The 15,337-nt window shown below is 42.1% G+C and overlaps 1 protein-coding gene across 2 annotated transcripts; it reads left to right on the forward strand.

Annotated features, from left to right (window-relative positions):
• The first annotated feature begins 4,608 nt into the window (after nucleotides 1-4,608).
• gata1a (GATA binding protein 1a) lies at nucleotides 4,609-12,037 on the forward strand. 2 transcript variants are annotated; one of them, XM_055024038.1, is made up of 6 exons: nucleotides 4,609-5,213; nucleotides 6,316-6,542; nucleotides 7,931-8,437; nucleotides 9,643-9,788; nucleotides 9,885-10,069; nucleotides 11,390-11,532. In XM_055024038.1, exons 2-6 carry the CDS (start codon nucleotides 6,329-6,331, stop codon nucleotides 11,409-11,411), a joined length of 1,074 nt encoding a protein of 357 aa, XP_054880013.1. In that variant the 5' UTR covers nucleotides 4,609-5,213; nucleotides 6,316-6,328; the 3' UTR covers nucleotides 11,412-11,532. The 2 variants fall into 2 exon arrangements, with proteins under 2 accessions (XP_054880013.1, XP_054880006.1); XM_055024031.1 differs by having other exon boundaries at nucleotides 4,614-5,213; nucleotides 9,885-10,010; nucleotides 11,390-12,037.
• Nucleotides 12,038-15,337: the final 3,300 nt, after the last annotated feature.

Genomic DNA, 15,337 nt, shown 5'->3' on the forward strand with positions numbered 1-15,337 from the left:
CGCCACCAGGGGGCGGCAGATGCTTCCGTTCAGCTAGCAGGTCTCCATCACTGCAGACCGTGTCAGGTGTTTTCCTCTGGTGTATTTGACTCCACTTTATGTTGCTGCATTTAGAATTTCATACTTTACCAGAGTAGTTTTGGGTTTTAGCTGAATTTTACTGACACCAACAGTACAATACATCCCCGCAACAAAACCGAGATTTTACAGTCATTTCGCTTTGTCGCAATTTTCCCAACCAAACACCATGCAGCAGATGAAGCTAACCGGTGCTAGCGAGTCCAGCTAATTTAAAAATACTGCAGCAATAACAGATGAAAATAGATTTTTTTAAAAGTAAAAATATTTTGAGTCAGATTTATGGTTTCATACAGTGTCCTAAGCTCTGGACATCTAACTGACCCACAGTTCAGTCCTGTCCCATCTTGACTTCGGGGTTCCCCAAGGATCCATTCTAGTTCCACTTCTTTTCCATTCTTAACACAACATCTACACTGCCTTTCACTGCTTTGCTATCCAAATGTATTTATCTATTCTGGCCACACTGCTATTCAGCCCTTAGAGATGCGCCTCACAGATGTTCAAATATGGTTATTAATCTGAACGAAAGCAAAACTGAAATCATCTCATTTGGAAAACCAGGCCTTCTAAATGACCACAGTATCACTGGTCCATGAGATTCACACTGTCATTTGTAGGAACCCATCTGACTTTATGCTGCTCTATGACAGAAAATCTCAAAGAAAGAGGTTTGTGACTGCAATGAGACATTTTTTAGAAGTTAAATAGGAATAAATACTTTAGCAAGGCAGCTCTATAATAACCCCAAGGAAAGAGGAAAAAGAAAAGATTTCACCAGCATCCGTGCAACAACATCAACAACAAAACTAGTGATAAGGCCTGAAACCTGGGAGTAGTGATGGACTCGGACTTGAACCTTGCAAGCCACATAAAGACAATTACAAAGTCGGCCTTCTATCACCTGAAGAACATTTCCAGGATTAGAGGACTAATGTCTCTGCCAGATCTAGAGAAACTCATCCATGTGTTTATCTTTAGTCACATTGATTATTGTAACAGCGTCTTCACAGGCCTGTCCAACAAATCAATCAAACAGCTGCAGCTGATCCAGAACGCTGCTGCTCGCGTTCTCACTAGAACCAGGAAGATAGAGCACATAACACCAGTTTTAAAGTCCCTCCACTGGCTCCCTGTAGCTCAAAGAATAGATTTTAAAATACTGTTGTTAGTTTATAAATCACTGAACGGTTTAGCACCACAAGACATCAAAGATCTGCTGTTATTGTATCAACCTTCCAGACCTCTCAGGTCTTCTGGTTCTGGTCTGCTTTGCATCCCCAGAACCAGAACCAAGAGAGGAGAAGCAGCTTTCAGCATCTATGGACCAAAAATTTGGAACAAACTTCCAGAAAACTGTAAAACAGCAGAAACCCTGACTTCCTTTAAATCACAACTAAAAACACACCTGTTTAGAATTGTTTTTGAAATGTAATATGTAACAATGTATTGTCTAATATATGTTGCATGACTTTGTGTTCTTGTGTTTATGATGTAAAGCACTTTGAAATGCCTTGCTGCTGAAATGTGCTATACAAAAAAGAAGAAGGAAAAAAAAATTGCTCAACTCCTGAGTTTTGTTACATGCAGTAACAAAACTCAAAACAGCATGGAGATTTAGGAGGGAAAAGTCACAAGTGGTAATAGTTTCACCTTTACACATCTGTGTATAGTGAGATTACATGAACTCAAGAGTGGAAAGAGTTACGACAGCAAAGTGACAAGCTAACTTTATTAGTCAGAGCAACACTTTCACGCTCCTCTGCTGCTAAAAACGTCACCTCACATGCCAAGATCAGCATGGAGCAGGCAGCTCATCTCTGAAAGTGTTTGGTGATGGTGAGGACAGTTTGTGTGTGTTAGTGTGTGTGTGTGTATGAAAGAGAGAGAGAAAGAGAGAGAGCTCTCCTGGGTATAGCACTGCTGCTGCAGTCCTGCACCAAAGAGATAAGACCACCGCCTTCACAGAAGCCCGTTTCTTGGGAATTTGAAGGCTGCCATCAAAGTCCAGTGGTGACACACAACGCCATCCGTCACCCGAGTTACGACCGGCTCAAACAGCGTTCCCCCCATTCTCCACCCCCAACTGTCCTGTACTTCACACTGTAGTGTCACTTCGGAGTGCAAGCAGGAAACACTGACATCTGACGGGCCACGCTGCACAAGTGCCACTCTCACTGTGAGTCCGACTCACACGGCACGGCCAAGCTGAGGCCGCAGGGTCCTGAGGGCCTGCGACTGCGCTGCTTGTAATTCCCGGCCTCCTCCTCCGTTCATCTTGATAAGCGCTTATCAAGGCGTCGCAGGCCGCCCCATCCCTGCCCAGCTGTCCTTGCTTGCGGCGTAGACTTCAGCGCCGTCACGCCTCCTCATAACAGCCACGTAAGCCGATGTGCTCAGAGAGCAGCTTGGCTCAGTCCCATTTCATTTTGACACAGCCATCCTTAGCGGGAAAGCAGACCAAATTGAGTCGGTAAATAAGGAAGACTTCTACAGCAAACACTTTACAGTGCCTACCGAGCCAACCCAGCATGCATCTCATCTTACCTGCAAGCTCTGAAGATGCTAATTTTGGACAATAATTTGAATAATCTGGACAAGCAACATCTCTAATTGGAAATTCTTAATAGCATGCAGAATTAAGAAAGTTCTCATCCTCCCATGTTTAACATCTTTCAAGTGGAAATGATGGTTGTATCTCTCTCGGTATTTCACTCAGTACTGTAAAACTTTTGATTGTGATTTGTTTGTTTAGGGTTAAATACATGAAACGCAACAAAGCCTGTCATTAGCCCGCATTGCTAGCAGTTAGCTTGTGACTGAGCACAGCACTTTGCATTTCCTGCTGTTTTTTCTTTCTTTTTTTAAGTGAAACAGAATAAAGTTGGACTGAATGTTATTCCTACATGAGGAGGTACCAGACTTTGGGTTGTCAATCTTCATCATCTTTATTGCGCTCCTTACACATTAAACAGTGTGTATCGGGGCCGTCTGGAGTTGAATTAGCTTCCAATGGACTTCCTGTATTGGACCCATTTGCTTGACTAAATACAAACCTCATGAGCAACACCAGTTGGCGACCCTTTGTGGGCAGTACACCTGTGACATAAACACTCAAAAATCATTAACTAGCTGGACAACAGAAACTACACAGTGATGAAATCTCAAACTGACGAAGGCAGAAAACTGGGGGACAGTCAGGCTGTCAGCATTTGATGATGTGGTGTTATTTGCTTGATGACAACTGCTTAAAGTTTTTGACAATGTTTGGAAGTCTGTCCTCACAAAACCTCTGAAACAGATCCTGGATTAAGGATAGGGACTGTCCAATTATATTTCCAAGATTGTTTCACATCGTCTTACCCAATGTAAGACAAATAAGAAACAGTACAGAAACAATAGGCCTTTGCAGCGCTTAGCTGCTCGGGCCTAATTAGCAACTGTCTTATATTGGGTGACATTTTTGACCCATGTCACATCTGTGTTATCGGGCTCTTTTCCATGTTACCTTGGGGTCATCACTATCCATCCATTTTGTGCTCATTTTACAGGTCGATTCCTATCCAAATGGGCCCCATACATAAATGCTGATTTCCTGATCAACTATTCTTTTAATCTGTATATCCTCTGTGGCTTAATAGCTCTACGTCACAGTAATTACCAGTGTATTTACCTTGTAAATGGTTAAAGCCAACTTTTTCCAGAAGTACTAAAAGTCCCCCTATAAGAACCGGTTGTTGTACTTTTACATGGGTGTTATGCCTCGCTTTACGTTAGTGATATTTTTATTTTGCTAGTAAAATGAATAACCATTTAGCTTCTAACTCTATTAGATCCAGCCAAAGGTTCCTATTAAAAAGGTAAAGTCAGACGGGTTCCGGTTTGCCGATCATCCGTTTCATAAAAAGTTTTCAGAGGCTGACCTCACTAACCTGTGCTATTCTCCTCCGTTTATTTCTGTTGACTTCATGGTGAGCATTTCCTACTTGAACAATTGTTCCCAGGAATGGAAAATTCACAGAGATGAATTTTTTCCCCCGCAGCTGCCATGACCCCCATGTTTCGATTTGCACCTGGGCTAACTGATGCAGGTTATCAGGAATCAGTCCTATAACCGCTGTGGTTTCTTAAAAGGCTTGGAAAATGATCAGCCTTCATCTCATTTCTGCCTAACTGTTTCTCTCCCCTGATTTCCCTGAAAACTGTAAATGAACAAAGAGAGAGGAAATTTGGGGAGCTGTTTTGACTATCAAATGACCGGGTACAGTGTCGGGCTTGTGCGCCGTCAGGCCGTGTCCATTCCGTATCTCTCCCGTATGATTGCTGCTCTTTCCCAGATTTGCATTACTGCGCTTCCACTCCAAGCTTTGCCGGACCACAAAGAAATTGCGTCTTTGCATTTTTTTCCCTCCGCTTTGTTCAAATACCTCGCAAACTCTTTTTCCATATGGGCTCGCTCTTATCTGGGCCTGTATGCACATTTCGTCAACAGACTCTAAAAAAGACAAGAGAAGAAGAGGAGGGCCTCTCCATGGCGCACGCTCTCCCTGTAGAGCCCTGGAGACGGCCTGCTCCTCGACACGTCTGAGTCCCACACCTAAATAAACCCTGTCTCACCCGGCGTTTCCGTCCGACACCTGGAGCACCTTGATAACAGCCATGGTTTGGCGCATTTTTTTTATTCGTGGTGGAAATCATCCGAGATGCTCAGCCGTTATCAATGCGACGCAAGCGGCGTGCAGGGACATAAAGGAAGAGCAGAGGAACTAAGATTTAAAACGGCCTTCCAGGGCCACAAACCCACCGGCGATATTTGTATTTCGTAAATAAATGACACGGTCAAACGTGATTTTTTTTCTCTCTCGTAGCTGTAAATATGTAACATCTGCCATCTTGCAGGCTCTTTCTCTGTGGACCAGAGAGGTGTGTCTAGTCAAAAAAAAAAAAAGTTGTCTCCAACCCCTCCCACGGACTCGTAAGCCCTAAACTTTGCTGCTGGTTGAAGAAGTTGCTCTTGTAGCCATCAGACTGCGGCGACTCAGACTCAGTCAGTCAATCAGCCAGTCCGTCGGTCGGTCAACTTGAACTGGACCTTTTTCCGCTGGGTTGTAGAAATTCTGTGAGCATCCACTCTGGTAGGTGACCACTTCATCTCATGTTGGACTGATGTTCTCCAGTTGTCTCTCGTTAATTGTTTTGCTCATTTTTTTATTCATTTATTTTTTATTAAAAGAAATATTTAAAAAATTCAGGCGCTTCTGATTGGCCACTTTTGGCAACACAGTTAAAGTTCATTTTGAGGCGGAAACTTTTTAATGAAACGGTAAGTATTGACATTTCCACTTAATTAAAAGGATCTATTTTTTTTTTTCAAATATGTTTTCCTCCATATTGTTTCTAAATAGAGTTAGAAAAAGTTAGGGAAATGCTTAAATAAATTTTAACAAAACAAAACAAAAACTGTGTGTTTGCAATTATGAAGTCGCATTTAAATGTATTTGTGTGAAATTTCTTCCAGGCTTCTACCTTAAGACGTCTTCACACTTTTGCTTTCAGATTTCTATTAGTCGGATCAGATTTTTATTTTCATCCTGCGTGTTTCTGACTATCGTTGCAGATGGACGCATTCAGAACTATAATAACGGGGCTGTATCAGATTTTCTCAGACTTTATCTCACGCTATCAGCCAATTCTCTTCCCTCTTCTCTTTCCTGTAAAGATCCTCAGTGAGAGTGACACTGACTTTTACCACGACTGTGATGTTTCTTACTTTAACCACTTTTCATATTCTTGAAAATAAATGATTTTCTGTCATTCTCCGAGGTGTTCTGTTTATGAGGAAAAAAAAGAAGAAGAAAAAGAAACAACCCATTTTTTTCTGTGTTTTTCGTTTTTCATTTCCCTCGGGTATTTCTTCAGCCTACCTCCAACCGGCACACCTATTACGCTTTAAGGCCACTTAGTAACCGTTTGGTCACTGGCTGCATCACTACTTTTAAAGTGCCAGTTATTTTTAGTTGTTACTTTCAGCCACAGTCAAATGAGGATCCTAGAAAAGGAAGTTTGAAAAAGCCTGCTGTCGAGAGATCTCGTCTCTGATAACTTCAAGTTGCACTTGTTTGTTGTGTTAGCGAGTGACGGGGCCCGGCGATGACGTCTTATCTGCCTCGATCAGAGTCGCCTGCGTCGGCAGAGCGGAGTGTCAGGATGAATGATGGATCTGTGTTTTCATTTCAGGGTGAAAGTGATCATGGAGGATTCGTCAGACCAGTCCCACTGGGCGTCTCCCACCCTGCTCAGCTCCGACCCCCTGGCCGGCTTCCCCTCTGACCCGGGCCTGCTGACCGCCGGGGACGAAGGAGAGGCCTTTTTCTCAGCCGCAGACGCCGATTATGCCGGGCTCTCCTCGTTCTTCCCCAACCCGAGCCACAGCCGGGCGCCGTCCAGCTACAGACACGGCTCCGGTAAGCGCCTGCGATCCCTCGCCATTCTCTGAACCGGGGGGCGTCCAGGCAGTTTGCCCCAAGGGCAAATACTCAGCGGCCGTTCCCCAGTTACAAATGCAAAAATAATTTTGGTATAAGTGCTTTTACTTACCCAGCAATAAATAACAATATTTAATGAAAAAGGTAAATAAAAAAAATAAATTATTTTGAGGGTGAAGAAAAAGTCTCAGTTGTTTGTCTTCATAAAAGAAATGCTGACATTTATTGGACGGGTTTTAAAGTCTTCATGAATGTTGATGACAGAGGTCATCAAGTGCCATTTGGTAAAAAATGACACTTTTTTGTTGCATACAAAAACAAAACAGTTTTTCCGTTGAACAATGCAGGTTGCTTTCCATCGTTTGATATTTAGTTAATCTACTGAACTAAGTTAATATTAACTTAATTAATATCATTTAACATTAACTGAATTCAGTATATTAATATTTACATTTAATTTATCAAATTACTGTTCAATTTACTGTGTTAAATAATAATTTAATTTAGTAAATGAATGAGAGACATTCTGTCAGTAGATTAATATAATTCACTGAATAACAAGATTCATTATTATTCAGTATATAATAATGACATTGTTATATACTGAATAACAACATTATTATGCAGTAAAGAGTGACACTTTTAATGCAAAGTTGCACTAAATGTGTCACTGTTCACTGAATTACACATAACAACAACGTTCGTAAACATTCATCAAGACTTTGACGTGTTTATAACAGTTTGACGTCATTCAAATAAAGTGTTACCAAAGAAATATGATCAGTTTACTGTATCTCTCGGGCCTGATCTCCTTTTTTTGGTTATTAAAATATTCCTAGCAACAAAAAATAAAAAATAAAAATCAGAAGCTCCTTTAAAAATATTACTATTAAGCCAAGTAAATGAGTGTATGTGTTCAAGTCTGTTTTCTCTAATATTTACCATGATACAAAAAAAAAGCACTTTGCGTTATGCTTAATATTTTCCCTTTGAGATGTAAATTTGTAGATGAAATCCTCGTCCTAAAATAGACCCCGTCTGAAAAAACAAAACAGGAGATTCAACTTAAAAGAAATTGAGTTAATTTGTTACAAGTGATCAACTTAAGTAAATATATTAAGTTGTCATGTTAAACAAACGTAAATAAAGCAAGTTAGACAAACTTAAATTGATGAAATGTAACAAATGAACTATTTTTTTGAAGCTGGAGCTCCAGTCGCTTTTTTCAGGAAAGTCTAATTCTCTAAGCAGCTAAATTTATGCCTTTGTTGAGCTGCAGTGGAGGCCCACAAGAACTTATTTAAAAGGCCACTGATCTGAAACCCAGACGTGGTGATTTCATTCCTGTTTCTCTGTGTGGTCTAAAGTCCGGCAGGTGTACACCTCCCCAGGCCTCCTCAGTAACCTCCAGCTCCTGGACGGGCCCCCGAGCCACCCACTGAACTCGCCCTACAGCCCCGCGACCTCCACCTGGAGCGGCAGCCCACTCACCAAGACGTCGCTGCACTCGCACACCCCGACCTCCCTCTATTCCCCCGGGATGGCCTCCTCCTTCACCGCCTCCAGGGACGGATACCCTTCCCCCGGAAAGGAGGGCAGGGAGAGCCCCCGTCTCTTGGAGGCCCTCAAAGCGGAGCGCCTGAGCCCCCTGGGTGGCTCCGGCGTCAGCAGCAACTTTCTGAACCTGACCCCCGCCGCCGGGAGCATGTACACCCCCTCGTCACACTCGCACGCCCACATGCTGAGCCCCTACAGCTCGTACATGAGCGGGCCGCAGGACTACGGCTCGCCGGCCCTCTACTCCAGCGCCGGCTCCTGGATCAGCCCGTCCTACTCCCCGAAGCTCCGCAACAAGCTGAGGCCGACCACTCCAGGTGAGACCCGGCACAAAAAAACTGAGTACATATGTATATATTGTTTGTGAGCCTAAATTTCTGTTAATTTTGATGATATCTCCCTTTCACTTAATGAAAATATGACATTTAAAAGTGAAATACTGCATCAAAACAATAATTTAAAAAATTAGTACGGAATAGTGAGTTAAATTGAAGCGTGTTTAATACCTGCTTCGCGGTGGTCAATATTCTTCTGGTTGCTGTCCCCCTCTTGGCCACCTCTTAGGAACACCACTGTTGGATTGGTATGAAAACTTCCTTGTGTAAAAACACCAGTTTCATGACATTTATACCAAAATTTTAAACCGAATGTTAAATCGATGAAAGATACCAATTACTTTAGATTTTCGAAGGAAACAGTTATTTCAGTTAAAATGATGTTAATTCATTATTTTTAATGATTTTAATACACAAATTTAAACACATATATAGAAACCAGAGTTTTGTTTTTTTCTTTTTGCAACTAAACAGCATAATCTTTTTTGTCAGCAGTGCAATAAACGCCTCCTTACAGCCAGCTGACTTGACAGTGCACAGCAGCAATTTAATTCAGGTTGTTTGTGTGGTGCAAATTTCTAACAAATGTCGTCTCAAAGAATTTTAAAAGACAAACAGTTCTAGTTATAGAGAAACATAAATAAACCTATCCAATTCAATCATACAGAAAAACTCCAATTCACTTAAATATTTTCTAACTCGATCCTAGTTAAGATGGTAAACTTACCATTTGGTAATAATAATAATAATAATAATAATAAAAGCTGTTTACTTACTGAAGCCAAGGTGATTGCATCAAGTTGATAGGAGCCTTAATAAACTCAAATCACTCCGACTCTTCAGGATGTCAATAAAAGGTCAAAGGCTACAGCAGGATGGAGGCTGTAACCATGGTAACGTTAGCCGCCTCGCGCAGGAGTTTCTACACAAACCGCAAACCGATTTATACCGATAAACCAAAAGAGGTTTTCAGGAAAATCAGAAACGTTGGAAGTCGTTTCCATTTCGACTCGTCAGAGCAGCTGCAGGAAGGCGGCTTGTCTCGGCCTGAAGTTGCCAAAACTTGTAATTAAGTTTCAGTCGACGCGAAGTGTAAGCTAACCCAAACATCTGCCAGAGAAAGAGCAAGGGGGCCATTCCTTTTTATATATGTAGATATTTACACACATTTTGTTCGTTTCCTACAGAGGCCAGAGAGTGTGTAAACTGCGGAGCCACCGCGACGCCCCTGTGGCGCCGGGACGGTACCGGACACTACCTGTGCAACGCCTGCGGTCTGTACCACAAGATGAACGGCCAGAACCGACCTCTGATCCGGCCCAAGAAGAGACTGGTGGGACTCGCTCCTTCTCGGAGATGCTAAGCACACCTGCTGCTGCTAAAACCTTAATTATCGTGTTGTTGTTTTTTCCCCTCGCGCGTGTTTCAGATCGTGAGCAAGCGCGCGGGCACCGTGTGCGCCAACTGTCACACCAGCACGACGACGCTGTGGCGACGCAACGCCAGCGGGGAGCCCGTGTGCAACGCCTGCGGACTGTACTTCAAACTGCACAACGTGAGGCCCAGAGGCGGCCCGAGGCAGAAGCGAGCCATGCGGCTGCTTCGGGCCGTTACGTCAGTTTTACCATTTTATTTTTTACTGTTTATTTTTACATAAGAAGACATGATGAAGGTTATTTCTTTCAATTTCGCAGTGATAAATTGCACACACTGCAAAAAGACAAAATCTTACCAAGTACTTTTGTTTGGCTTGGAGTGAATATAAACGAGTGGACTTGAGATAAGGCGAAACTAAGTGACAGGTAACATTTCTGAAAGGCGTAGGAGCTTGTTTTAAGTTAATAATTCCATAATATTGATGAAAAAAATACTTATTCTATTGGCAGAGTACTTTAATTATAACATGGGAAATTGCAATCTGTAATCTGCCAAAGTAACTCATATTTTTTTCATGAATATTAAGGAATTATTGACTTGAACGAGCTCCTGAAATGTTACTTGTAAGTTAGTTTTGTCCTTTCTTAAGAATACTAAGATATTTGCACTAGAAACTAGACACAGATACTTGCTAAGACTTTGTGTTTTTGCACTGCAAAAAAACCCAAAACAAAATAAAAACAAGTGAATAAACTTATTGAATAATTTACGGCAAATTCACTGTTTCTGTCAAATTGTTGATATGCCACGTACGCCTTGGCAATAAATTAATAATCGCAATAGACATGATCAACATCAGCAGATCATACGTCTGATGGAATTCAATAATTTTACTGATTTCCGATCCAGAACCGCATAGCATTCTGGGGGATGTAGGCAGAGGAAAGGCTGTAGCCACGCTAACTAAGCTAGCTATGAGAGCTCAGCTGGTTGAGCCACTCAACCAGCTATGAGTGGCTCTCCTTGGTTACCTGCCAACAACCTCCTGAGTAACTTGCGTAGCAGCGATTTTTAAAATAAAAAAACAATGTGTGAAAAGTGTGGATTAAAGAAGAAAGGTCACGGCACTAGTTTAGCAGTATTTCAGATATTAAAAACAAAAAACTAATCAATGAATATCAATATCGACTGATATGAATGCTAATATTGTAATGTGTTTTTCAGCAATATCGTCCAACCTTACTGCCACACTTTACTATCACTCTCCATTTGAAAATTCTAATTAATTCAGTTAATTAAGGCTATAGCTTTAATAACACTAGCATGACTCTTGCATGATGTAAGCTAATTACGAATGACGCTAAAGATAGGTTACACAGATAGTGTAGCATAGGTAGGGAGATGTCGGTACTAGGGGCCTCCAAATCAAAATCTTTTTAGGGCCCCAGAAAGATTCGAGCCGGCCCTGTTGAGGCCCCACATGGGGTCAAAGCAACATTTCCAACCGACGCAGAATCCTGCTGGGGTACATTTGTGTCATAACTGCTCTCTCCCCAGGTCAACCGACCGCTCACCATGAAGAAGGAAGGCATCCAGACCCGCAACCGGAAAGTCTCCAACAAGAACAAGAAAAGCAAGAAGGCCGCCATGTTGGAGCCTTACTCGGACGCGATCCAGCCGCCTCCCCTGGACGACAACGGCGGGCCCTTTTCCCTCGGCCCCGGGACTCTGCTGACCTACAGCCACACGCCGCATCGCCTCCCCACCCCTACCCCGCTGCACCCCTCCGCCGGCCTGCCCTACGCGCACCACCTCAACCCCGGCATGGTGCCCACTCTGGTGTGACAGCACGTGCTTCCTCCTTTGTCTAGCGTAGGATATGTACATAAATGATGATTTTTAATCTTTTTTTCCACTGTATTTTCATTATATTTTAATCGCATCAGTCGTTGACACATTTTGGGGTGCGCACCCAGATAAAAATCTCTCTATGGAGGTAATTACAAATGTAATCACACTGATGACAGATTTACTCTTTTTGTAAATACAAAACAAGCATCTGATTTACTGCCAGCGTCTGCTTCAGGTTAAATAATGTGAAGTTACACAGGAGTTTTAATGTTCACGGCTCTCTGTTATGTATTTGCATACATGATCTAATCGCACCAAAGCTGCAGAGAAAAGAATAAAATGTTTGACTTTAAATGCTTGACTGGTGAGGGGTTTTGTTTTAGGTCATTTGAATCCGCAGCAGCGCTGTGGCCTGGCCAAAGTGTTGCCTCCTGTGTGCAGGCATTGTGCTCCTCCACACAGACACAGTGGTGCCTTTGTGCGGCCAGTGAGCCACTTTGACAGTGTAATTGTACAAAGTCGCTATGCAAATACCCCCCGTCCCACAGCCACCTTTTCCGCAGAAGTGACAAACACTCAACTAAAGTGCAACACTTACACCTGGTTTGATGCTTCTGCCAGTTTTTCCCCGTTGAGGAACAACTGGGCGTCTGTCTCACTGACACGCATTGATTGACATGTTTTTGTTCTCTCCATCACGTCGTTGAAGGCGACGCTTTGTGTGAAACCATGATCTATTTTCCATTCTTATTTGCCCTGCTTGCATCCAGAGATCAGACACTTTGGTAGCAGAGGTAATATTATTGTGTCAAGCTGAAAGTGTTGAGTAATGAAAGCATTTTAGAGAAACAACCAGGGTATTCTTGAGTCACGCTGTGTCAGCGTTCCAGTCCAGGGATTTTCTACTTCTTTCTTCCTCATTCTGATTTTCACACACTTAGCAGGTAAGCAAATTTCAGCGCATTCTTGCTGTGTGGACCAAATTAACACATCTGTCTTCAGCTGTTTGTTGTTTTCTGACTTTTGGGGGGAGGGAAACCTCCAAATTCCCCAAAGAAATGCCTTAAAGGGGCGGTAACCCAGGGCCCCAATTCGGGGTGCAGTCCAAGACTTTTTTTTTCCTCTCTTTTTTCAGTGAATGTTTTGCTTTGTACATTATATAAAATGTATAGGACCATATACATTAAATTGTAAGAAAATGTTGGGATTTCATGAAAATAAACAATACTCCAGTATTTGAAAATTAAGAAGCTATAGTCATTTTTAGGAACAACATGCATTAAGTCATGTAGGGGACTACCTTGTGTTATAATTTGAACTAGTGGGAGATTTTTTTTTCTCAAGTGTATAAGGTACCAAAACTGGCTCCAGCCCAGGGGACCTCGTCCTTGTAAATCCGGCCCTGGATGTGACCTTTTGATCTTCACAGCAAACATTTTCACAGGATTGTTTTGATAACTAATGTTTTTTTGCTCCCCTCAGGGACTCAGACAGCTGACACTCTAAATGTGACGTTTTTCAGATCAATCTGACTACTCATACCCCTTAAACAACTTTGTACATTTTGATACAGCCACAAACATGTATCTATTAAATTTTATTTTATTTTTGTACTTGTGATAGGCTAACATACAGTGAAGGGATGCACAATTGTGAAGGAGGAAGTAGGTTGTGTTTTCTTTCCTCTTTATCACAAATAAAATCCAAAACCAGAATGGTGGAGAATACATTTTATGCAGACCTCAGTCAGACTGGATGATGTGGAGTTGCTTTTTTTCCATGAATAGAGGGTTTTGTCAAAGTGAATGATGGTTTTGAGTCCTGACCTATCAGCTGTCTACTGGAAAGTTGCTCTGATAAAGTTTTAGTTTGGGCCTGCATCACTTATTCAAATGCACCGAAGGCATCTGCAAGTTTCAGCAAGTCAATTTTAAGACTTTTTAAAGTCACCTCTAATCAAATTTAAGACCAAAAACTACAAAGATGGAGGATGGCTAGAGGATTCTGCTGTTTTACCATCAAAGACAGCAACAACTGTGAAATCTCTGGGCTCTTGGTAGCAGCTTTGTGTTTCTGACTCTTTACAGACATAAACAATGTCAAGAATAATTTTTCTTTCTTTTTCCACAATATGCATTGAGCTTCCGACAGGCTGGCAACAAAATTTATGAAGCTAAACGTTTTCCAGACAATTTACAATGAATTTCTACTTATCAGACACAAAAATGCTGCATAGAACAAATAAATGCAGCCTTATTTTCTTTTTATGTCCCCAAAACATACAATTTTATTCCATTTATTTAGATGGTTGTTTTACAAGAAGAAAACCTATGGCTACACTGTGATTGTTTCTACAGAGGAATCCAGCTCAATAAAGCAGATAAAGCTGTTTCATGTTGATCACGCTTGTGGTCATGTCTCAGAAGATTAGATTAGAGTACTGAGGCAAAGTTTCTGGCCGACTTTTGCGGCAGGAAAAACAAAAATGGCTTGATATCACCATGAAAACATCCCGCCACCGTCGAATACATGGGATTCAACAACTCCTTTTAAAGCGGCTAGTGACAAACACAGCACTGAGGCGAGCATGTATGATGTATGTTTTTTTTTTCTTTATGCTGTGCAGCAGGGCTGGGGTTGCTCAGTAAGGACTGCAAGATGACTGATAAGTTATCACTGAGGCCACAGACCCCAGAGCATCCACCTGCTGCCGGCTCCGCCACTCTCATCCTCCCTGTCAGTTAGTCGGCCAGGGCCTCTCTGGGTTGCTTTATACGTGACACACACTTTGCGGTAATTGTTCGAGAAAAAAAGACTATCGCTATCAAAGAGTTTGGTGGGGAGGGTTTTTTTTTTTTTTAAATAACCGATTGAATCTGGTGTGATTGGATCCTGACAGCTCTCATAATCTGTGTGGCTGAACGTTTTGCTTCATGCCTCATTGCAGGCGTCAAGGAGAAATAATACTTTCATTTATACATTTGGTTTCATCTTGTTGAACACAGATCAGCAAACATCTGGCAACACCATCCACACACACACACACACACACACACACGTTTGCATGATGATCTTTATGGGGACTTTCCATTGACTTCCATTCATTTCTGCGGCCTAAACCTTCTTCCTCTTACCCTAATCCTTATCCTGACCCGAACCAACACTCTATTCACACCTTATTCCTAAATCTGACCCCTGACCCAAAAACAGCATTTCCCCTCGTGGGACCAGGCTTCGGTCCCCACAAGGAGCAGTGGGTCCCCACAACGTAGGATGTGTCAGGAAAATGGTCCTCACAAGGTTTTACAAACACACACACACACACACACACACACACACACACAGAGAGAGACCATGCTCTTCGCCAAGAAAGTAATAGACTTTTTTTTTTTTTGTTGATTCAGAGCTGGCAAATGTCTGTCAACCGTTACAAACAAACCGTTTCACTCTCCGTCGAGACAGGAATCATGTTGCATAAAGTTAGATGACCTTCTCAGTCTCGTGATTATTTTTACTTTACTGTTTCCTCAAAAACAACCCTGAGGCATAGACACCTGCAAGGATTATCTTACCTGGAAATATCCTAAAAAGTTAATAATAATAATAATGCTAGAAAAAAAATACTAATGAAAAACACAAGGAAATGACTGAAAG

Source organism: Poeciliopsis prolifica, unplaced genomic scaffold, assembly GCF_027474105.1.
Source record: "Poeciliopsis prolifica strain line A6 unplaced genomic scaffold, Auburn_PproV2 SCAFFOLD003, whole genome shotgun sequence".
NCBI lineage: Eukaryota > Metazoa > Chordata > Actinopteri > Cyprinodontiformes > Poeciliidae > Poeciliopsis > Poeciliopsis prolifica.